This window comes from Mustela lutreola, chromosome 14, assembly GCF_030435805.1.
Source record: "Mustela lutreola isolate mMusLut2 chromosome 14, mMusLut2.pri, whole genome shotgun sequence".
NCBI classification, from domain to species: Eukaryota; Metazoa; Chordata; class Mammalia; order Carnivora; family Mustelidae; genus Mustela; species Mustela lutreola.
In genome coordinates, this window is record NC_081303.1 from 75,526,210 (window position 1) to 75,550,191 (window position 23,982).

Below are 23,982 nucleotides of genomic sequence, written 5' to 3' on the forward strand. Positions count from 1 at the left end.
CTGAGCAGAGAGCCCGATGTGGGGCTCGATCCCAGGACCCTGAGATCATGACCTGAGCCGAAGGCAGAGGATTTAACCACTGAGCCACCCAGGCGCCCCAATAAAATCTTTAAAAAAAAAAAAAAGCAAAAACCAACGCATCTGACTTTGAGCATACGGACACAAAAAGCCCATCACAAAAGAATGTTTATTCTGAGAGAGGTAGGGTTTTAATGGACCGTCCAGTTGAGTGTAGTGGTGACATAGTAAGGACTTGGATGACTGGAAAGTAGTTGAGGTTTCCTTTTCACTGCTGAAGTTGAGTGGAGAAATCTCCTTTAGTTATAAGTGTTCTGGGAAGATAGAAGGTAGAAGGTTAGTTCAGTGACCTTTGAACTTCCTTCCATGTATCTGATTCTTTTTTTTTAAGATTGTATTTATTTGAGAAAGAGACATAGTGACAGAGATAGGGAGAGAGTGCACAAGCAGGGGGGAGAGGGAGATACAGGCCCCCGCTGAGCAGGGAGCCTGACGTGGGCCTCGATCCCAGGACCCCAGGATCATGACCTGAGCCGAAGGCAGTCGCCCAACCAGCTGAGCCACCCAAGCTCCCCTCTTTTTTTTTTTTTTTTTAAAGATTTTATTTATTTATTTGAGAAAGATTTATTGAGAGAGATCACAAGCAGGCAGAGAGGCAGGCAGAGAGAGAGGAAGAAGCAGGATCCCTGCTGAGCAGAGAGCCTGATACGGGGCTCGATCCCAGGACTCCGAGTTCATGACCTGAGCCGAAGGCAGCAGCTTAACCCACTGAGCCACCCAGGCGCCCCTCCCCTCTTTTTTTTTTTTAAGAAGCTCTGCACTTAACGTGAGGTTGAGCTCACCTGAGTCCTGAGATCGAGTCGCATGCCCACCAGCTGAGCCGAGCAGTGCCCCATGCTGCTTCTGAGTACCCCTGCCACCCCCTCATTCCTTCCAGACTGCCGAAGAGGCTGTGCTCTCATCTCGCTTATGTTTTCCTTCCCGTAGGATGGACAGAATGACAGAAGATGCCCTTCGCCTCAACCTGCTGAAGCGGAGCTTGGACCCGGCGGACGAAAGAGACGACGTCCTGGCTAAGCGACTCAAAATGGAGGGGCACGAGGCCATGGAACGCCTGAAGATGCTGGCGCTGCTGAAACGGAAGGACCTGGCGAACCTGGAGGTGCCGCACGAGTTGCCCACCAAGCAGGATGGCGGTGGCATCAAGGGCTACGAGGAGAAGCTCAACGGGAGCCTCAGGCCTCACGGAGACGGCAGGGCGGCAGGAAGGCCCGGCAAAGAGAACATCAGCGACGAGCCGGTGGATATGAGCGCGAGGCGGAGGTACGGCGCCGGCTCCTGCAGGGGCACCTCCTCCAGGCTGCGCCGTGCGGCCGGGATACATTCCAGTGAGAGGAGGTGCTTCTTGGAATAAGACAGGCGTGTGCCGTTTGGCCTGACCAGGAATCCCTGTCACTCCCCAGTGGAGCTTGGTGCCTCCTGTCTCTGCTTAGCGGCACGGAGTCCGCAGTCAGCACGCTTAGGAAAAAGGTCATTGCGGGTGGATGAGGCACCGCAGAGCTGGCAGGGAGGGGCCGCGGGCTCCGCTCCCATGGCAGGCCGGACTAGCAGGGCCGCAGGCGTTCCTTCAGGTCGCCCCGACAGGCTTCGAATGTGCCGGGCCGGAGCCCCCGCTTCCATTACTTCCAAAAGCTGGGGCCCAGCTTCTCTTGTGCGAACAAGGAGGTGGTCCTCACGTGCTGATTCTCTGCCTTCTTGCTTTGTTGGCGCCACTGTCTTCAGCCTTCACGTACACGTGAACATTCTTATGCTGTGCACATCCACGTGTGTGTGCACTCACACGTACACGGTTTCACAGGACTTTTTTTCTGGTGTCTGTCAGGGCTGAGTACTTGAAACAGTGGTGCTCGTACTCAGAGGGGTACTGGCGGAAGGGACAGCTCCCGGGGCAGTGAGTCACAGTGTAGACAACCTTAGCTTTAAGAACATTGTTTATTAATAGTTCACATAGAGCTGATAGGGCGTGAGAATGATTCTGTAGTGTCCGCTTCCCTTCAGCTGAATTTGTCTTACAACTGAAGAAGAACGAAAGAAATAGTCAGAGCCTTTTTTTTTTCTTTTTAAGATTTTATTTATTTTTTTAACAAAGAGAGATCACAAGTAGGCAGAGAGGCAGGCAGAGAGAGGGGGAGGCAGGCTCCCTGCTGAGCAGAGAGCTCGATGTGGGGCTCGATCCCAGGACCCTGAGATCATGCCCTGAGCTGAAGGCAAAGGCTTAATTCACTGAGCCACCAGGAACCCCCAGTTAGAGCCTTACCTGGGATTCTTTCTCTAGCTTTTAATGTTAACTTACTGTTAATGTCCCAAGTTTTTTTGTTTTTTTTTTTGTTTTTTTTTTTTAAAGATTTTATTAGAGAGCACAAGCAGGGTGAGGGGCAGAAAGAGAAGCAGACTCCCTGCTGAGCAAGGAGCTTCATTCAGGGCTCTATCCCAGGACCCTAAGATCATGACCTGAGCCAAAGGCAGCTGCTTCATCAACTGAGCCAACCAGGCGCCCCCCACACAATTATTTTTTTAAAACTCACCCAATGATGGAACATTATTCTTGGTAATAGCATTTAAAATCCTGGGCGCCTGGGTGGCTCAGTGGGTTGGGCGGCTGCCTTCGGCTCGGGTCGTGATCTCAGGGTCCTGGGATCGAGTCCCGCATCGGGCTCTCTGCTCAGCAGGGGGCCTTCTTCCCCCTCTCTCTCTGCCTGCCTCTCTGCCTCCTTGTGATCTCTGTCAAATAAATAAAATCTTTTAAAAAATAAAAAATAAAATCCTTAGGAAACTTTAAATAAATTCCCTGTTGGTCATAAATGAGAAAAGTCCTTGGGTAGCTTGGAAGCTATATGTAGTGTCAGCAGAATATTATGAAAATAGATTAATTCTGAGATTCTTGAGAAAAAAAGAAAGCTGACGAATGTGATCAGGCCCCTGAGCAGCCCGCGTGCCCGTAACCACCTTCGCCGTCTGGAGCAGGTACTGACCCTACTTAACGAGGGAGGACAGACATTGGCCGGATCCCTCAGATCCCAAGTTGGCCCTGAAAATGCATTTTTCACAGAAACATTGTTACACATTTTGATGAGATCTCAGTACTAGTATTATTGGTATCGTATTAAATAAAATTTTAAAGTTCTGCTTTGAAAAGTCAGACTGCCCTAAGAACCCTACTATTGCATTTAATTTTATTTTAGAGGAATGAACTTTTGAAACTTGATCCTCTGGAAACTGGGAACTGTTTTGTTTTGTTTTGTTTAAGATTTTTTCTTTATTTATCTGACAGAGATCACAAGTAGGCAGAGAGGCAGGCAGAGAGAGAGGAGGAAGCAGGCTCCCTGCAGAGCGGAAAGCCCGATGTGGGGCTCAATCCCAGGACCCTGGGATCATGACCGGAGCCGAAGGCAGAGGCTTAACCCACTGAGCCACCCAGGTACCCCTGGGAACTGTTTTTAATGGTCTCCAGGAAAAGAGGGTTGATATAACTTGCGTAGATCCCTATTCTGCATGGGAAGGTAGGCCCGACTGGCCCCTGCCACGCTTCTCCCCTTTCACAGACCCACTGACAGTTATTTCCACTTAGCCCCTAGCTTTTTATTAGAATAAATTGTTCAGCAGGGAGAACAGCAGTGTCTTTGATCTGGATGAAAGAAGACAATTTAAAAGTAGAAGTGAAGAGCCCTGACATCCATGATAGCCACATCATAATTGCCTAAATGTTTTTTTTTTTTTTTTTTTTTTTTTTTGGCTATCAGTTGGGCAGGTCACAACGTATATGAAATATGCTTGCTTATATGCTTATATTTTGGAATGCTAGAGAAACTTGGCAGTTTTCGTTCTATTGTTTTTACAACTGGAGTAAAGATTAGAAGTTACAAAGCTTTTGGGGCGCCTGGGTGGCTCAGTGGGTTAAGCCTCTGCCTTCAGCTAAGGTCATGATCTCGGGGTCCTTGGATCGGCGTCCTGGGATCCGGCCCCACATCGGGCTCACTGCCCAGCAGGGAGCCTGCTTCCCCACCTCTCTCTCTGCCTGCCTCTCTGCCTACTTGTGATCTCTGTCAAATAAATAAATAAAGCTGATTAAAAAATACCAATCAAGTTAAAAAAAAAAACTGTAAAATACAAAACAAAACTGTCTATTAAGAAAAAAAAAAGTTGTTACATAGCTCCCAAGGGAATCTGGCAGTCTGGGTCATAAGTGAGGTCAGCAACAGACTTTTTGTGATCTCTCTCCGACAGGTAAAGTTTCATACTTAAGAACACCAAATAATGTAAATCATATATATATTTGGGGAAGTAGCAAAATATTTTCTTTCCACGGAAAGCTTCCAGAATCTGAAGTCAGATGTATGTAAAAAAAAAAAAAAAAAAAAATTGAAGAATGAACCAAAACTTGACTTGGGTATTGCCTTGCCTGTGCTATTATCTATTGTGGGTCTGATTTATATCCAGGAATAAAATATCATTTATTTTATTAGGGTTTATTAGGGTTGTTCTCAGATCCAGCTTCTTAATAAATGCTACTCATCCACAGTCTCTATCCGGGAATGTCTCTTCCTGTCTTGTTGCTGGACAGTCCATCGGCAGTGGGCGGCATTCATTTGAGAAAGGAGGTGTTCTTAGAGATGCTATTGATGTGTGTATCCAACCAGGACCAGAATGGAAGTAGCTTCAGACTGTTGATGTAAATAAACATTGGGAAGTCATGTAGAATTGGAAATCCACCAGATCTCAAAATTAGTCCCTTGTGTTAGGCTTGGAAGGCAGGGATGAAGGAATACAGAAATGAAAAATGAAGTCACCAGAAAATAAAATCAAACACCATAAGGTCCAACCATTATTCCAGCAACTTGGGGTCAGAGAAAGACAGGCTCTTGTCTAGTGCCTTCTTTTTCTATAACCTCACATCCTCGGCTTGCCATCTGTGACCAGCGGTTATAGAGCAGTCCAGACAGATGTAATAGATCCCAGCACACTCGTACGCGTCACTCTGTCCCTCTGTGTCTCAGCTGGATTGGGTTGCTCTCACTAACTCCGTTTTACCCTGTTGAGAAACTGGATGCTCACTCTGTCTAGCCAGGGTTCCCTGTTCGAAAGGCATCTACGGCCCAGCGGCTGGGAGAAGAGAAATGGGAGAAGGCTCTCAGCACTAAAGATCTGTGCTTTACGGGTTCAAGTTTCATGTTTAAGCAACAGCTACACGTTACTTTAGATCCGTGTGTTCCTAACTACACTGAAGGCCTTGAGGAAGAAGTTTCTGGGAGGTTGTCTTTAAGAAATTAGAGAGAAGATATAGTCGTTGATTTGGGGGCCTAGGCAAATTAGAATCTCCAGAATTCAGTGCAAGTTTTTTGGTTTGTTTGTTTGTTTTTTAAATCAGAAAAGCAAGTAGGATGCTTTTACAGCTCGCCCCAAAAGACCAAAACTACGATTGTCTAATAAATAAGATTGGGAATGCGGGAAGCCGGTATGGAGGATTTCGATTTCAGAGTCATTTCTAGAGAGTTTCTTGCTGAGGGAGGATGCTAAGTAGAGCTCTGGCAAGTAGATGCGAGTCCCGTTTGTCTAGTTTCGGGGTTTTGGTCCCTCCAGAAGGCTGTAGACTTGTCACTCTCTGTTCCCTCAAGCAACTGATAACAGTATCTTCTTTTGCCTTAACTCGTGACAGCATAGACTGTCCTTAGGGTTGTCATAGAACCTCCTCTTTTGTAAACCCGCAGGTGGCCGGGACCATGTTGTTGTGGGCGTAGTGAGCTTAGGGTCCCCGTTGGCAGTGCGGCGTCTGTACCGGGGCTCAGCTGCTCTGCCCTTCTCCTCCCTGCGTGCTGTTTCCTTCCTGCGCCTCTGCAGACCAGTGTGACAGCCCAACGGAGAGTGAGATACAGGGGAAACATTGAGACTTTTCATTCAGATCAGTGTCATAAGAACACTCCTCTCTTGTCCCCATTTCTGAAGCCAGTAGCTGTGTGTGTGTGTGTGTGTGTGATCCCCACACATGGAATTTAGACAGAAAATCCCGTGCCTGAGGCTTCACCACCACTACTGTCTTGGTATATTCTTCGTCCTAGGACTTGAATACCCTGGGTGAATTGGGACAGACTTAAGTTCCCTTGAATCTCTTTGTTTAGTGTAGAAAAAAATTTTAACTTTTCTATGAACTTTCACTGTTGAAATACTTGGATTTTTTCTTTTTCTTGTCTAGTGAGCCAGACCGAGGAAGGCTGACTCCGTCCCCAGACATCATTGTTTTATCTGATAATGAGGCTTCCAGTCCCCGTTCCAGCTCCCGGATGGAAGAAAGACTCAAAGCAGCCAACCTAGAGATGTTTAAGGTAAAAAAGAGAGAAAAAAGAAAAGATAATTTCTTTCTTCATTTTTTGCTCCTCCTATGTAAGAGTCCCAGTTCTGTGTTTTTATGGTTTACTTTTTTAATCTAAATAATTACCCATTGATGAAAATTTCTTTTCCCATTGATGAAACTTTTTTTTTTTTTTTAAGATTTTATTTATTTATTTGACAGACAGAGATCACAAGTAGGCAGAGAGGCAGGCAGAGAGAGAGAGAGGAGGAAGCAGGCTCCCCGCTGAGCAGAGAGCCCGATGCAGGACTCGGTCCCGGGACCCCGAGATCATGACCTGAGCCGAAGGCAGCGGCTCAACCCACTGAGCCACCCAGGTGCCCCTGATGAAACTTTTCATAAGTAATTCTCAACCTCAAGGGCATGCCCTTTAATTATTTAATTTTTAGATTTTTTTTTTTAAGATTTTATTTTATGTTGTTTTTTAAAGATTTATGTATTTTTATTTGAGAGAAGACAAGCTGGGGAAGAAGCAGAGGGAAAGGGAGACTCTCACTCAGACTCCCCCCTGGCTGAGCCCAATGTGGGGCTCGGTCCCCTGACCCAAGCTGAAGTCAAGAGTCGGACATTCAACCAACTGAGCCCCCTAGATGCCCTGAAAGAATTTTTTTTTTTTTTAAGATTTTATTTATGTGGCAGAGGGAGAGAGCACAAGCGGGGGAAGAGGCAGAGGGAGAAGCAGGCTCCTCCTTACCGAGCAGAGTCCGATGCGGGGCTCCATCCCAAGTCCCCGGGATCATGACCTGAGCCGAAGGCAGACACCCAACCAACTGAGCCCCCCGGGCGCCCTGCCACTGAAGATACTATTTTTAAGTAACCTCTACACCCAACATGGGACTCTAACCTACAACCCCAAGATCAAGAGTCATGCGCTCCACCTACTTACTGAGCTAGCCACGTGCCCCAAGGGCATGCCCTTTGACAGGGAATCACTATAACCAAGTGAAGAATACAGTTTGACAGAGCATATTGAGTATAACTTACCTTTGGAAAACACAAAAACAAAACTTTATTTGTCACATAAACTCTAGGCTAGAACCACCCTATCCTGGTTCTCATAATATGAAGGGATTCCTAAGTGTTTATGCATATCTAGAAGAAACTTGGCTTTAAAAGATCCAGAAACATTATTTTAAAGGAAAGCAGTGTCTCCCTGTGGCCATTCTTCTGTTTTGCCAGAAGTCTGGTTGATTGCAGTTTATTTGTGGTCTCTTCTCTGACTCTGTGAGCACTTGTGAGCACCTGCTGAATACCACGCCCTGTGCTGGGCTCCGGGACAGAAAGACGCCCATTCTGGTGCTGCTTCTGCTTGGTCGGGAGACCATTCCAGCCCAGGAGGAAGCCTCATCTTGCAGGAAGGGACTCTGTCTGGGCGCATGCCCCCCTCGCTCACCGCCTCCTGTCTCCTCAGGGGAAAGGCATGGAGGAACGGCAGCAGCTCATCAAGCAGCTGAGAGATGAGCTACGGTTGGAGGAAGCTCGGCTGGTGCTGTTAAAGAAACTGAGGCAGAGCCAGCTACAGAAAGAGAACGTGGTCCAGAAGGTATTATGCCCTAGAAATGCATGTCTGGGTTTGAGAATGGACTTCCCAGGTAGGTTCCATTGGGTGGCCTGTTCTTCTCTGGTCCCATGGGTTTTCGTTTCTAAGAATAGTGGTGGTTTCTGTTTTTGTTTCATCTTAGGCTTTTTTTTTTTTTTTTTTTTTTTTTAAGATTTTATTTATTTATTTGACAGAGAGATCACAAGTAGTCAGAGCAGCAGGCAGAGAGAGAGGGAAGCAGACTCTTTGCTAAGCAGAGAGCCTGATGCGGGGCTCGATCCCAGGACCCTGAGATCATGACCTGAGCCAAAGCAGAGGCTTAACCCACTGAGCCACCCAGGCGCCCATCTTTATCTTAGGCTTTAATCAAGAAAACCTTGATTCCATTTTTCTCAGTTTTCCTTCTGGTCAACAGAGGCTTCACCCCAACAAGGAATTTTGAAAGTCTGGGAATGTGCCGGGCTTGTACTCTGTCTCTGGTGTTTTCTCCCCTCAGACCCCAGTCGTGCAGAATGCCGCATCCATTGTTCAGCCGGCTCCTGCCCATGGGGGACAGCAGGGCCTGTCCAAGCTCCCCTCCCGGCCCGGAGCCCAAGGGGTTGAACCACAGAGTCTGAGAACATTACAGGTATGTGACCCACCTTGGGGTCTTTGTGTTGGAGAGCCCTGTGTCTCCCATCTCTGGTTTGGGACTTTGGTGACAATTATAGAAGAACCTGGCTGGGGGAGGGGTGCTGTCACCCACGATCCTGGGTCCCCCTGGCATGACTTGCTGTGTGGTGCTAGGCGGTGTAGTAATCCCCACCGTCCATCTGGACATTTCTAGCTCTGCCCCTTTCCATCTAGCTTCTACCAAGAAAAACCAGGGAATTCCTGCTGCTGATCAAGATTTACACTGATGATGCATTTATTCAGTAGAACGTTAGACAAAGTTACCAAGTCTGCATTTCCACTCAGCTGGGCATTACAGTGTTACCTCATTAGCATTTTGGTGGGGCATTTTACCAGCTATGACTACTTCTTTTCCTCTTTCCCCCTCAGGGTCACAGTGTCATCCGCTCGGCGGCCAATACCGCCCTCCCACACATGCTGATGTCTCAGCGTGTTATCGCACCAAACCCTGCCCAGCTACAGGGCCAGCGGGGCCCACCCAAGCCTGGCCTTGTGCGCACCACAACACCCAGCATGAACTCTGCCATCAACTACCAGCCGGTAAGAGAGCCCTGGTGGGGAGGCAGGGAAGTCTTTGATCACTTTCCCTGTTAGGACCATAGCGTTGAAGGTTTGGACGCAGAGAAGATGTAGGACAACCCGGGCAGTTCTGGTGGAGTTCGGATGGACAGCAGTCCTGACGAGAGTACTGGCCGGGGGAGCCCCTGAGGACAGGAGTGGGCAAGGCGGGTGGCGCAGTGAGTAGCGGCGAGTCAGCCTGCCTAGAAGGAAGCAGGGGCCTGGGGGAGAGGTCGCAGGACAGAGGACAGAGGGCACCCCCGTTTTCCTCTGAGCTGCTATCCTCGCCGCTGCCGTCCTCTGCGGTGTGCCGGAAATCTTTGTCCTTGAGGTCGGACACCTCCTGGCTTTTCCTGAGCTCGGGGCAAGCTTGGCAGTGCAGGCGGGGCTCAGAGAGTGTGTTCTGCCATGAAGGCAAGACTTGGTCCTTGCTCGCACATGCCGTCACTGACCGCTGCGCTCCCTGCGTTCCAGCAGTCGAGTTCTTCTGTTCCCTGCCAGCGCACAGCATCCTCCGCCATCTACATGAACCTTGCCTCTCACATCCAGCCAGGGACCGTGAACAGAGTGTCCTCACCACTTCCCAGCCCTAGCGCCATGACTGACGCCGCCAACTCCCAGGCCGCAGCCAAGCTGGCACTCCGCAAACAGCTAGAAAAGACCCTCCTGGAGATCCCGCCCCCGAAGCCCCCCGCTCCCCTGCTCCACTTCCTGCCTAGTGCAGCCAACAGCGAGTTCATCTACATGGTGGGCTTGGAAGAGGTCGTACAGAGCGTCATCGACAGCCAAGGTGAGGCCGCCAGGCCTGACGGACATGGGCCGAGGCTCGCGGGGGACCGTCTGCCTCCAAGTGACCTCTCCTCCTCTTGCCGCACTCCCTCCGTTGTTCAGAGGCTGTTCAGGAACAACACAGCAGAAATGCTTTTCATGGGTCTGCATAGCTTAGGCTTCGTATTTTTACTGTATTTTGTGTATTTTTGCAGTTCATTGTTTAGTTTTCAATGGTGCCTGGCACCGTGGGTGCATTTCCGATGGCTGGAGCACTTGCTGTTCACGTCTGTGTGCGGGTGGCACTGTGCTACGTTGTCGTGCCCTGTCCCTGCCATTTGAGGACTCAGAGTTGAGAAAGTAGGACTTCTGGAGGACGTGGGCGGTCCTAGTCGTGGCTGGACCGGGCTGGGATATATTAACACTAACAAGTTACCACGCCTGAATTTCCAAACTCGTGGTCTTAGGGGGGAATACGTGACGGTAGGGGCGAGTGCCTGAGGGACTCAGTCCTGACTCGCAGCAGATCTCGGAGGGAGCGATTCGGACACTGATGGCTAAAAATTGTGAACTTCTGGGCCAGGGCTGAGTGCGGTCTGACGTAGAAAGACGCTGTGGAGCAGAAGTGTTGGCGGAGTCGGACGGAGTCCGGTGGAACGAAACAGGTTTCCGTCTCGCTGGTCGAGGAAGTCAGGGCACGTGGGTTCTCGGGCGGCTTGGCCGTGAGCGGCCACACTTGGACTCGTCTCTAAACAGGGTGCTGTGCGCCGAATTCCCTGAGGTGGTGTTGTGACAGTCAAATAAAATGAAACTATTTTCTAAATTGTAGAGTCTCCTTACTTAAGCAGAATAACCTTCTGAAAAATTGGTTGGAAGAGGAATCGGGGTGGGAAGCACGAGCGCCTCATTGTTCTTCTCATTGGCGTCTAGGCAAGAGCTGCGCTTCGCTCCTGCGGGTCGAACCCTTTGTCTGCGCCCAGTGCCGCACAGACTTCACCCCGCACTGGAAGCAGGAGAAGAACGGGAAGATCCTGTGTGAGCAGTGCATGACCTCCAACCAGAAGAAGGCTCTGAAGGCCGAGCACACCAACCGGCTGAAAAACGCGTTTGTTAAAGCCCTACAGCAGGAGCAGGTAAGATCGCGCACTCGGCAGCCCCTGCTTCGGTGGGGCTTTCCCAAGAGGTAGTTCATTCTGGTTCAGCAGGGTTGTCTGTGACCCCCCCCCAGTCCCTGATGACCTGGACTCTGGCAGCTTGAGGCCCGGGTTCCCGGTTTCTCTCCTTGCTGTTCTGTCTTCCCCTTTCCACTTGATTGTCTCTGGTCGGGCAGGAGTGTAACAACAGTGTGGTCCATTGTGGGGAGGGGCAGGCGGCTGAGACGTGGGTTTCCCTCCCTAGTGGGGCCGAAGAAGCCCCTCCATTCACACAATCTTATTTCCTCCTCAAAGAAATGGGTTTTGGTGGGACTCGTGTTGGCTGCAGTAGGCAGGAAGTGGAGCAGGGGAGCGGGGGGCTTCGGGGGTGGGACCTCCAGGAGGGTCTTCTCCAGCTGTTTGCGGAGCGGCAGCTTGGCTGCGGCCAAGGGTTCTCCTGAACCTCTTGGTCAGACAGAATCTCTACAATCGTGGTTGGCAAGGGAATGACAGTGGGGAGAGGGGACTGTGACGCGGCCCGGGGAAGAGGAGTGGTGCGGAGTGAGTGCACGGGCCCCTGTGGCCTGAATGTGTTGAGAGGCTTGGACCCTTCTCCTCTCTCCCGTCTCCATCCCACCACTCATCAGACCCCTTTGGGTAGCATCATGGATCTTCTGGAAAATGGGTAGACAAGAGTCAAAACTAAAACCTCCGTAACCTGGTCGTGGCTCATCGGTTGAGTCTGCTGGTTGCCACCGCCCAGACCTCTCCTGCCCAATCCTGAGCACCAGCTTTCCCAGACAGACGGCTCCCCTCATCGGCAAAGCCACGTTGGCTGCTTGTGGCCAGAGACATTGGTGCACTTCCCCCACCCAACTCTTGGCCTGTTCCATCTCCCTCCTGCTCGCTGGCAGCCTTAGAGATAAGAAGACTTCTAGGTTTTGTGGGTAGGACACGGAGTGCTGTCCTGCCAAGCTGATCCAATGACTCCCGACAGGAAATTGAGCAGCGACTCCAGCAGCAGGCAGCCCTCTCCCCCACGGCGGCTCCCGCCGTGTCCAGTGTCAGCAAACAAGACACCATCATGAGACATCATACGCTTCGGCAGGTGAGCGCCTCTAGGAGGGCTTTTCGGCCGCTGACCCCATCTTGTCTTTCTTTGGTGGGAAGTCCTTCTGCTCTTCTGTACCCCACACCCTTCCCTTCCCTCCCTGCTTACCCTTTCCGTGGCGGCCACGTTGTCATCCCCACCCCACCGCCCCGTCCGCTGTCCGTTGCAGGCCCCACAGCCCCAGAGCAGCCTGCAGCGTGGAATCCCCACCTCTGCCCGGTCCATGCTCTCCAACTTTGCACAGGCGCCCCAGCTCTCCGTGCCGGGCGGCCTCCTCGGGATGCCAGGTAAGAAGGGCTGGGCTGGCTTGGCTGCAGCTCTCTGGGAACAGAGTCTCTCCTGTTCCTGCTCTCTCTCGAGGCCCGCCTCACTCTTCCTGATGGCAAGGGTTGGCTAAATTCATAACACATTCAGGGCACAGCACACTGGGGTTTTGGTGGTGAAGACGCCACAGTCGCTGCCGCTATCGGTTCACTGTGTGGCACACCCTGTTGGCAGGCGTGCGGCTGCTGATCTCTGGGCGAGAAGCGCGGGGTGCTCCCTGGACGGCAGGGGGTGCTTCCTCACAGCTGGCCCCCCCAAACCCAGAGCAGAGTCCATGAGTGTGTCTCTTTGCCTTGGTTAATTAGTCCCGTCTCACCACTGTTTCCTCTGACTCTCCCATCCTGTCGAGACTGTGCTTATTGTAGTCCTGCTAGGACTGAAGTGTCGAGAACACCTCATTTCCTAAAGATGGCGTGCGGGGGGGCAGTTGGCCACTGACCTGAAACTTGCCAGAGTTTGGACAGGGGCAGACGGCTTCCGCTGCTTCCTCCCCGGCCCCAGCTCCGTGCCCCAGAAGGTGCTGCCTCCTCTTCTAATGCCCCCCCCCCCGCCGGCTTCTGTCTTCCGGGTCCAGGTGTCAACATCGCATACTTGAACACCGGCATCGGAGGACACAAAGCTCCCAGTTTGGCGGACCGACAGCGGGAGTACCTTTTAGACATGATCCCTCCCCGGTCCATAGCGCAGTCCATCAGCGGGCAGAAATAACGCCTGTCCACGTGCACTGCCCCAGCCTCGAACCCTCTACCCCTCCTCTCCCATTGCCCCCAACTTCCGTCGCATGCAGTGCCTGTACTGGTGCCTACCATACACGGAAAACAAAACCGAGAAACAGAAGACAGACCTAGAAATCAACAGGAAGACCCGCGCCCGCCCCGCCCCCACTGCTGCGACCCTGCTGTCTTCTCTCCTGTCCCCGTTCACAGGGAGGTGCTCCTCACCTCTGGTGAAGGTCGGGGGGGGGCCTGGGGAGCCATCGAAGCCCTCTGACGTGTGTTTCTAAAGCTTTTATGCTATGATTATTGTCATTTTTAATGATGATGTGTCTCCTCCCTTTGTTCAGTGGACGGTTAAACCTTTTTATTTTCCCTCAGTATTTTCTTTTTCCCTTTACTTTTGCCTTTTTTTTTTAAGCACAGATGACAGTCAGATAAGTGACAGGAGCACTGCAGGGGCTCCCCAGGGGGCATGACTGGGGGTGTTGGGAGCAGAAGTTTGTAATGCACTTAACGGGGGGGGGGGGGGGCTCAAACAGAGGACATCAGCCTTGGGTGTCTCTGGTCTGGACAGTCTGGGAAGCAGTGTTCGTGCTGAAGTCGGGCTCTAAGAATGAGGGGAAAGAGCCTAGAGGGAAAAGCTTTAACCCACAGAGAAGGGGACGAGGGACATGAGGACAAGTGGTGTTCAGCCAAGAGGGACGGAGGCTGGTCTTGGCCTCCTGGATGCTCTCCTGGTCCCAGTGGAGACGGAAGTCTGCCAACTAGCCCAAAATTATTTCATCTTACTTTCTTTGTAAAATTCTGCCCCTCCCCCGTGCCACATATTTACTCCTGATCTGCTCCTGGCAAGAGGGAAGCGCAGCCCTGGCTCTTATGTGGCTGTTCCAGCCCAGCTTAGCCGGGGTCCTAGGAGTTGGGCTGGGCATTCCGAGTGAGACCAAGGAGTCTGGGGGTGGGCCGGGAGGGCTTCCTCTCCTAGCCGGGGAGACTCCGTCCATCTTGCCCTCCCAGGGCCAGGAGGAGAGGGCAGAGAGGAGGCCGGAGCAGCCTCCCACAGCAGGTACAGCAGTAACTGCTCGGAGCCGGACCCTCTGTTGCCAGCTCTGGACCTCTGTGCCAAGTAGCTGTTGGCTCCCCCCCAAGCCCACCCCCCAGAACTCTAGTAAGTTTCCTTTTGTGTTTTCAGCTTTTTCTTTAAGCGCTACTAATGTAGAGAATGAACTGAATTGTGCAATGTTGCTGTTCTGGGGTCGGGGGAGGTTAGCAGCCCATCTGCCCACACCCTGGGGGCGGGGGGCAGGGACCAGGCTGGTTTGGAGGTAAGGGAAGCCCCTTGGAGGCTGGGGTTTCCGCTCTCGCTCTCCGGTAAAGCTCACTCACCTGTCTCTGCAGCTCTAGAAGCTGCCTGGGTGCGGGGTGGGGAGGGAAGGGTTACCCGGAGCAGCAAGGTGGGAAGACCGGAGTGGGGCATTTTGCCCTTGAAAGCCGCCTGGAAAAATTCCCCCGTTTTTATTTTAAGAAATAAAATAATTTTTTTAGAGTAAGAAGGCACTTTTAAAATTAACACACACACAGACTGCACACCTTCCCCATAAAGTTTGGGGGGTGAGGGGTGGAGGAGTTGCTGGAATCCGGCTCGGCACCCCCCCCATACCCCAGAGCCACTGCGGGGTACTCTACTGGCCCTACGGGCCTCCCTGGCTTTTTTCTTTCCTTCCCCCAAATTCATTGAGCACTTAATAAAGGAGCAGAGATACAGCCTGTGTCCCGGCTCCCCCAGTGGTGCAGCAATCTGAAGCTGGACGCTAGGAACATGGTGATGGGGCTGTCCGGAGTTCAGGGGGAATGTTGTCCCTCGGACTGTAAGTGGTGGGGGAGGGAGGGGGGTTAGGAAACTGGGTCTGGGATTATTTTAAATTTATATATATATATATAAAGATATATTCTTACATCTTTTGTTTGCCCTCTGTGCTTCGAAAGCACTGGATAAATTGTTTGGTTTTGCTTTTCTCTCTTCCACGAAATTGGAAGCGCCCCCCACCCCCACCCACAAGTCATCTCGCCTGGTGGCCTGTCTAGCCTCTTCCGCCCCGCCCGCCGTGACCAAGTGCCATTTCTGTTATGTCTCCCCTCCCCCAGCTCGGAGGTACCAGGTGCCCGAGTCCATCACTTGAGACTCGAAGTGAGGAACAGAGAATGTGCAATACCGTCTGGTTGGGGCCACCCCTGCCCTGCGCTGAGCCTCCTCCCTGGGAGCCAGCACCTCTGAATGCGGTTTGGAAGCAGGACATTTGGACGAGAGGGGGGCGATGGGGAAGGCCAGCCGAGTGCCTGCCCGGGGCCTGAGGCCGCAGAGGAGGACAGGGCAGCCTTCCCTGCTCTGTCCCCTCAGGCTCAGTTGCATAGAGGCTGCTTGTCCAGTCGAATCGTAGAGCTCTGTGACCCTTGCTCAGTCGCTGAGGTTTGATTTCTTACCCCTCCTCCCCATTTTCATGCCCTTCCTTGGGCTTAGTGATGGGGGGAGTTTCCCGTAATCATGGTGAAGTCGTAGCCCTCCGCCGCCTCCATCCCTTCTCTAGTTCCTCGTCGCTGATCACCTTGTGTCCCTCCGAGTCTCTTGTTGCTCCCCATCGCCAGGCCGGGCCCGTAGACACTACCCCTCCTGCCTGAAGATAGGAAAGACGCCGTGTTCAGAGTTCTCTCCCGGAGCTCTGGAAGCTCAGAGGATGACTAGAGTGAGGACCCCCTGGTTCTTCCGGTCCTCTGCATCCAGAGGCTCCCCAGTGGCCCTTCGGGGACAGAGGCTTACTCCCGAGATGCCCGAGATGGGTAACTGAGCAGGAAGGCTTGGGTAAAGCTGAGGGACGGAGGTCCTCATTTGTCAATCCTTTTTAATTCTTGATTTTCATTTTCTGTTCTTCTCATTTGACCACAGCATCCGGACTGTCTCATCCCCGGAATGAGTATTTTTCCATATTTTTGGATTTATGTATGGTAGACAGTTTTTTGTTTTTGTTTTTGTTTTTTTTTTTAAAGACACAAAGATAAATGTTTTCCTGCTTTGGTTACCTTTCCTTTCCCCTTTAAAAGGACTTAGCTATAGAGCCGCTTTGTAAAGATGCTTCTTGGTATTTTACTTTTGTCCCTTACCCCAAGCACTCCTTCCTCCTAACCTTCCTCTCCACACCCCACCCCACCCGGCCCTAGGCTCCCCTGCCCTCCAACAAGACGTTCATTAGCTTATGATACTTGCTGCCGAGATGTTATAACAAGGACTCATTCGTGTATATAAGCTATTTCTTGATCCATTTAAAAGGAATTGTACATTGTGTAGAAAAAAAAAAAAAACCTGAAAAAGAGAAAAAAAAGCCCTCGCCATGGATATTGTGAAACTGTGTTATGTCATTTTGTAATGTGCCCGTTTGTGTATGATCCGTGCAAAAGGGTTTCTGGGGAAGGGGCGGGGGTCGGGAGGCAGGGCTGCGGAGGGCGGGGCGGGGAGTGGGCCGGGCCCAGCACACAGACTGGCAGCGGCTCCAGCCCCATCCCTCCTCAGAGATGCCACCTCCCCCACCTCCCAGCCCTGATTTGTGCCTTGCCTCCCCGCCGGGTCACCAGCACTGCCTCGGCAGAGCCCACGCCCTCCCCCAACCTGCCCACCCTCCACCCCAGCATTAGGCGGATACTGTGGGAAGTGCTGGGGGTCGGGAGGTAGCCGAGGAATGGGGCAGTTCCTGGGGACATCGAAACCAAGTATTATTATGAATTGTAACTGTATTTGCACTGTTTTTTTTCCCTCTGATTGCATCAGCATATATACAATATACCTATATAACGAAATTCAGTGTCAAGCTTTCTTATGCAGGGGATCTCCCCCACCCCGCCCCCCAAACAACCTAGTTCTGTGGGTCTTTGCGAGTAGGTTATCGAGGGATGATAGAAAGGACTTGAACAAGACCTAAGGAAGCCTCCCCTCCTGAGCCCCGCGCATCTGCTCGCAGTTTCCGGCTTCGTAAATTGGGGTGAGGGGCCACCGTGAAACTCGGGTTCCTGGTCTGGGCCGTAGAGAGTGGGGTGCCACAGCCCGCGGCGTGGGGTGGCAGCACCGGCCGGAAACTGGGGTCGCCCCAGGCTTCCCCATGAACTTGCTGTGTGACCTGTGGTAGTTCATTTGCCGGGGCTCCGTTTCCTTACTTGTGAAGTGACAGGGGAGAGCATCCACCTGGCCTTCTGCTTCCTTCCTCACCTGCCGGGCGACAGCTCTCTGTGCAGCAGGGCCGGGGCCGTGGGTGCAGGTGTGTGGCCGTGCCGGGAGGGCTGCCAGGCCCCCCGCCGGTCCTCTGCTTTTGAGAAGGGGCAGACTGACGTCTAGCCATCAGGGCACCTGGGACAGCTTTGGCCTCAGGCCCGAGACCCCATCGCAGGCAGCCGCAGGGTCGGAGGGGCGCGTGAGTGGTGGTGCCCAGGCTGCTAGTCTAGCCTCGCTGCGCCTTTTGTGAGCTGCGGGGTGGGGGGGGGGGGGGGGGGGAGGAGCAGAACTTGCCCGTCCTCTTGGTATCCTGTTGGTGACAGTGTAGCTGAGCCCGGTGCACCCCAGTTCTTGGCTCCTTCAGAACTCACATGAGTCCTTGCAGGCGGCTCCCCACGGCCGGGGCTGAGGCTCCCACCCTGTAGGCTCCTGGCCTGGGACGCCTGGAGAGGATCTGGGGAGGTGGCGTAGGCCTGGGGAAGGTGGGGGGAGCAGGGTTGGGGCAGGGAGCAGGGCTGGGGCGGGAAGGGCCTCTCTGAATGCGGGTGGGGGGGCAAGACCCTTTTGCACAGGCTCTAAGTTTCCTTTTTTTTTTTTTTAACTCATTCTGATTTTCTGCATTGTGTTTGGAAATTAAAATGAAAAAACTAAGACCAACAGAAACTGGTTTTCAAAAAGGCAAATACACTCCCATCTGTTTCAGATGCTGCTGAGCGTTTCAGCAGCAACAGATTCAAATAATAAGCTAATTTTTGGAGAAAGGATTAAAAGAAAAAAAACTTTGTAATATTTATCACTTGCAAGCTATGTTTAATAAAGAAAGGAATGGTTTCTAAACTTTTCCTGTGGCTCGTGCTTTAGTCATGGCTGGCTTGGGGCGGCAGTTTGGTGGGGGAGCTCCAGGGGTGATTGGGGTAGCATGGGGCAGCTCTGGGGTGCCCGCTTTCCTTCCACTGCAGTGGTCCCAGGAAGCCCTTGCTCATCCACTGTCATGGATCCCGTGTTCCAGAAGCCAGTGGCCTGCCGTCTGAGGGCCCAACGGTACCTCGCAGGAGGCTGTGTCCCAGCTGTCCTTGGCCTGCCAGTCCTACTGCTCTGGTCTCTCCGGGTTGCAGAGCCCTCTGTAACGTGCTGGTCTCCCGTGGTGGCGGCCGTCCCCTCATCCGCACACATCCCCAAGTTCTCCTTCCAACCCAGAACATTAACCTGATGCTAATTTATTTTTTCCATATGCTTTTTTTATGTCCCAACAAAACACTTAAGTCAGGTCCACCCAGTAGGTGGGATGTTGAAAGTTTGGGTTGTTGTTTTTACCTGTGCACTTTCTACATTTAAAACCGGTTAATTAACATACCCTGTGTTACTAGTTTCAGAAGTAGCTTCAGTGATTCGTCACTGGACGACACCCAGTGCCCTTTCCATCACGGGCGCGCCCCCTTCCCGCCTCCGCCCCGCGGCCTGCGGCTGGTCCCTACAGCTCAGTGTCTCCTGGTTTGTCTCCCTCTGTCCTTCGTCTTAACTTCCCCTCTGATCCTCGGTTTTGTTTCTCAAATCCCACATCCTGCTAACACGCGAAGAACAGTAGTCGGTCAAGAGCTGGGCAGAAGCCACGGACAGACGTCCCTCCGGAGAACAGTACAAGTGGCCAGCAGACCCGTGAGAAAACGCTCCTCGCGGGCGGCGGCCGAACCCGTCCACGCGGAGAGCCCGCCGCGCGCTCAGGGCGGCCGCCGCCACCGAGGCGGGAACCAGGGGAGGCGACGAGGCTGCAGGGGAAGCCCGGAGCCGCTCTTCGCCGCTTGCTCCTCCGACGCAGGTCTGGGCGGCCGCTGCCCGGTCCCTTCCGCAGGAGCTGCCCACGTGCTGCGGGGAGCCAGCCTCGCTGAGGTCTTGTCCCTGGGGCTGGTGTCATTCCGCAGGAGCACAGAGGGTGGCAGGGTTTAGGTCCCTTAAACCCTGGGCTCCCCTCCCTCCCTGGGGGACTCTGGCCTCAGGGTGGGGGGGGGGCCACCGGCGGGCGGGAGCGGAGGGAGGAGGCCGGGCTCTTGGACGCCAGCAGTCAAGGGCATGGGGGGGGGGGGCTGTCCACGGCCTCTCCACGGTCCCCTTGAGGGAGTCGCAGCCACCTCAACCCGCGCCCTAGCTGCTGTCTCCTCCCAAAAATAGAAACCAAACGGGGAGGAAAGCTCTGCCCTCGCCCCCCGCAGAGGCCCCGGTGCTGCGGATCTGGAGAGGGAGACGCTGGTCGCTCAGAGAAGCAGCTGCCCTCAGCTCCGATGTTCCGGACGCTCGCTCGTGATGTTGGGACAAAGGGGCAGGGAGCCCCCCGCCACCTGCCCACTCGAGACTCAGAGGAGAGCGGGCTGCTGTCCCTGCATCAGAGCGCAGCCGGGCCACGACGAGACCGATCCCACACGAGGGGTCCTGGCCGTGCGGTAGAGGCGGTGGCAGAGACCCTTGCCCAGCTCCCCCCTGGGCCAGACCCCTGAGGCTGTATGTCTTGGGGTAGGGTCCTGTCTGGCTCAGGAGCAGAAGCGTCTCCCGGGTGGGGTGCGGAGGCAGGCGCCATGCGGTCGGGATGCCCCCCAGCCCGGCCTGGTTTGCGCTGAGCTACTTTGCGCGGGAGAATGACTCTGCTTCCTGAAGAGGGAGAACAGAGACCGGCCCTTCTCCCTACCGTCAGGCCTGCGCTTCCCCGGACAGAAGCTGAGGGACTTCTGGTTCTTTCCTGACTCCGGTGTGATGGGGGCAGACGAGGCTTTCTCGGGGGTGGGGGGAACCCGCGGGGAGCCCACTTGCAGGGCCTAGGCCAAGGGCGGCTGCCCCGGTCAGGCCTCAGCCCCAGGCCTGAGGCACGTTGCTTTCCCACCACTTGCTTCCTGCACATCCCTCCCCTGCGGGACAGAGGAGTTCAGCCTTCTCTCTCCGGAGCCCCCCTCAGGGGTCCCCAGCTCGGTGGGAGGCAGGAGCACTCTTGGGAGCCCTATGTGCGGAGGAGGCGGTCCAGATGGGAAGCACCAGCCGGGACATGCCTGGGGCCTCCCTCTCCTTTGCTGGCTCCCTGTGGGCCGAGGGTGCAGGCTGGCAGCCCCCCCCCCCCCGCCCGACACCGTCCTCTGCCTGGGGGTTGCCCAGTGCCCTCTGCCCTCTGCCCCCAGCCCTGCTCTCCCACTCTGGGAGGGGACAGTCAGCTCCTCCTCTCAACTCTGTGGCCCCTGGTGCCACTGGATGCAGACGGACTCCCTGCAGCTTTGCAAGCACCGAGGGCAGCGGAGCAGCGAGGCCTGTGGGGGCTCCAGCACAACCCCGGACAGCACCCAGCGCCGGACTCCGCGGACACAGTGCCTGCTGTCAGTGGGCCAGGTGGAGGCAAAGCCCAGCCCTTCCGCCTCCCTGAAGACCCAAATTCGTGGGTCCTGTGGGAGGGCCCACTCCACTGCACCTGCCACCCTCCCACCGCACCCCTCCTCATGCAAGGGGACAGCGGGCTGCTGGGACTGTCCCCCTGCACAGCCGGCTCTGCAGGGACCAGGACACGGGAAGGCAGTGCGGCTTTCTGGCCTGGAAAGCTCAGTGCCTGGGGAAGGACACGGAGCAGGGTGCCAGGGGGCAGAAGAAGGGTCGGGGCGAGGCCGAGAACGGCTGCAAGGCCATGAGGAGACACAAGGGGGCCACAGACCCAGAAACCCAGCAAGGGCCCAGACAGGTCTGAGGCCTGTGAGGACTGGAAGGGATGTGCCCTGTGCCACCAGGCCCAGAGGTGGCCAGGGATTCCTGTCCCCCACCCACGCCCCACCTGGCACAGGCCCGAGGTTCAGCACATGGTCAAGGACGCTGTGGTTGGGGGCAAGGGGAGTGGCAGAGATGGACAGGGCAGTCGGCAGCAGTCCCCTTGGGGCAGAGCGTGGCTCTGGGTCCCCTGTCACAGCCAGGCGGCCGCTGGCCTGGTTGGAGCCTGCGCTGTTATCAGCCGCAATGGTTGATGGCCTTGCTCACCGCTGAAGCCTCACCAGCGTCCCTGTGCGAGGGAAAGCCACATCCGCTGGGGCCTCCTCCTTGCCGAGTCCCCTGTCCCGGTTAGTGGGCCCTAAGGAGGGGACTGTCTCTCTCCGAGGCCACTAACCTGTCCAGGGCCAGGCCCTGCCCGCTCTGTGTGGGCCCTGCTTCAGTGGAGCCGCGGGATCGGAGCTGCGCACTTGCTGGGACTTCGTGAGGGCTTCAGAGGGAGGTGGTGTGTTTGGTGGAGGTAGGCCTGCGTGCCCACGGTGTCAAAGGCACCCACTTTGGGCACAGGAACCTGGGGCACCTGTTGTCATGGCCCAACTAAATGTTATTCCCAAGACTCAGCACCTTCCCATTCTTCAACCAGACCAGCTGGAGCTTGGGGACGACCTAGGCCACACCGGTGACCATGGCGCTGCTGCCCGGAGGCCTGAACAAGGACTGTGGCCACCAGACAAGCAGGTGGGGTTAGGGGAGTGGAGGGGAGGGTGGTGCTGGCTGATGGGTAGGCGGCCCTGTGAGGCCCTGTGTCCTGGCCCCTCCTACCTGTCCCTCTCCCCATGCAGGTTCCCACTGGGGGAGACCAAGCCCAGGGCCCTCCCAGGCCGGCCTGGGGACTTGCCAGCGGGAACCCTGTGCCAGGTGCCGGTCACGGGGGCCCAGCCAATTAGCAGCACAGCGTAGACTCCCCTGTGCCAGACACTTTGGAAATCACGAGGTTCCAGGCGCTTAGGACCTGCATGCCCGCCCCCCTCTGATGGAGCAGCCGTCCACAGGGAGGCCCGTGGTCAGGGCCAGGAGAGGACCGAGGGCTGGAGACTCTGATGGCCGGGGCAGGACAGCTGTGTACTCCGCGGTTCCAGGAAACGTGTGGCCACAGGTGGCCGGTAGCGGTGCACACCCTGGCCCCATCGTCTGACGCACGGTGGGCACTGGATTCTGAGGCCCAGACAGGATCTCGGGCTCCTGCGGCAGCCGTGAGGATCCTGCTATGAGGGGAACAGCAAGCTGGAGGGGGGGAACAGAGCTGCCCTGCTCTGTGCCCAGGACAACGTTCTGCCCAGTCCTCAGGTGAGTAGGCCTCAGAGCGGGGCTGGGCAGCTTCTGCTTCATTCCCGGTTCTCGGAGAAAGAAGATGACTCGCCCAGGTGCTGTGCCGGGAGACCCCAGGGCTAAGGTTCGAGGAGAAGGAGGGGGCGGCTGGGCGTGGCAGGAGACCCTCCCCCAGAAAGCAAGCCAGACCCTCCTGAGAACTTGGTGATGTCCCAGCTGCTCAGGAGGGGGTAGAAATGTGTTTGATATTCACTGCTGTTTGGCGTTAAACCAAGTCTTCCTTTATGCCACAGTCTCCTGTTTCACTAGGTGACTTGTCCAATCAGTGGGGGCTGCCATGTGCCTCGTCCTCACCCGGAGCCTGGCTACAAACTGTCCCCTACCCGTCACCCCATTCTAATGTTGCACTTTGTATCTTATGCAACTTTGTAGCCTATCTTAAACCCTTTCTTAATGTCCTTTTTTTTTTTTTTTTTTTTTAAGATTTTATTTACTTGTCAAAGAGAGAGAGAGAGAGAGCACAAGCAGGCAGAGGCAGAGAGAAAAGCAGACTCCCGGCCGAGCAGGGAGCCCAATGGGCGACCCAATCCTAGGATCCCGGTATCACAACCTGAGCCAAAGGCAGCGGCCTAACCAACTGAGCCACCAAGGTGTCCCTCTTAATGTCCTTTTTAAAGAACATCTCATACAAATGTTTGTGTCTCTAAAGGGAAAGCTTCTCAAGAATGACACAGAGTCTCACACACCCTTGAATAACCCCTGAGGCCCCCACTAGTTTTCCTCTTTCCTCCTATCTCCTCCAGCCCTCTGTCCCATAGCAAGATGCCTAGGACCGACTCCAGGCCGGTCACCCCTCCGAATGCCTCTCGTGCTCTCTCGTTCCGGCCGACACCATCCTGGAATGAACTGGCCTTGGCCAAGGAGGCTGTGCTCCGGGTCAGACTGTCGGTGGAGGCAGAGCCTGGGCCCCAGGAGCCACCGCTGAGCCTTTGCACCTGCCCGGACCTGCGCAGCGACCCGCCCACCTAGAACCCTCCTGCCCACCAGAGGCAAGTGCTTATGGAGGAGGGAACAGCAAGCATCGAGTGGTCCGTCCGGGCCCCATGCCAGAGGGCCTGGCTGCCAAGGGGATGAGACTGGATCCTGGAGGCTCCCACACCCTTGCCGCAGGGGAGCGGGTGAGCCGCAGCCCACGGTTTGGGGCCTTGGTCCTCAGCTCCAGCCCCTGGGGAAGAGTCCACACAGACCCCGGCTCCTTCCCTGACCTTTCTCAACAGGTGCCTCTTCCTCCTGGCCCCCACCCTTGTCCCCAGAGGCTCAGAAGCTTCGGGAATGCCAGGAGGAAGGGGGTGGTCAGGCTCTCCCCAAGGGCAGGGGGAAGCCTGGCGGGTGGGGGCCGGGAGGGTACCTGGGGGGAAGGAGAACCCGCCAG

General features: G+C 54.7%; 1 protein-coding gene across 4 annotated transcripts in view; it reads left to right on the plus strand.

Moving 5' to 3' along the window:
• Positions 1 to 18,336, plus strand: part of GATAD2B (GATA zinc finger domain containing 2B) — an 87,429-nt gene extending 69,093 nt beyond the window's left edge. For 3 of the 4 annotated variants that reach the window (XM_059145723.1, XM_059145722.1, XM_059145724.1), the window contains exons 2-11: positions 1,006 to 1,341; positions 6,266 to 6,395; positions 7,833 to 7,964; positions 8,458 to 8,589; positions 9,003 to 9,173; positions 9,666 to 9,981; positions 10,890 to 11,092; positions 12,090 to 12,200; positions 12,373 to 12,490; positions 13,102 to 18,336. In XM_059145723.1, coding sequence (XP_059001706.1) covers positions 1,007 to 1,341; positions 6,266 to 6,395; positions 7,833 to 7,964; positions 8,458 to 8,589; positions 9,003 to 9,173; positions 9,666 to 9,981; positions 10,890 to 11,092; positions 12,090 to 12,200; positions 12,373 to 12,490; positions 13,102 to 13,235 — 1,782 coding nt within the window. In that variant the 5' untranslated portion in view covers position 1,006 and the 3' untranslated portion in view covers positions 13,236 to 18,336. Of the gene's footprint in view, positions 1 to 1,005; positions 1,342 to 6,265; positions 6,396 to 7,832; positions 7,965 to 8,457; positions 8,590 to 9,002; positions 9,174 to 9,665; positions 9,982 to 10,889; positions 11,093 to 12,089; positions 12,201 to 12,372; positions 12,491 to 13,101 lie in introns of those variants that run through there. The other variant, XM_059145721.1, reaches the window with a different exon arrangement.
• Positions 18,337 to 23,982: the final 5,646 nt, after the last annotated feature.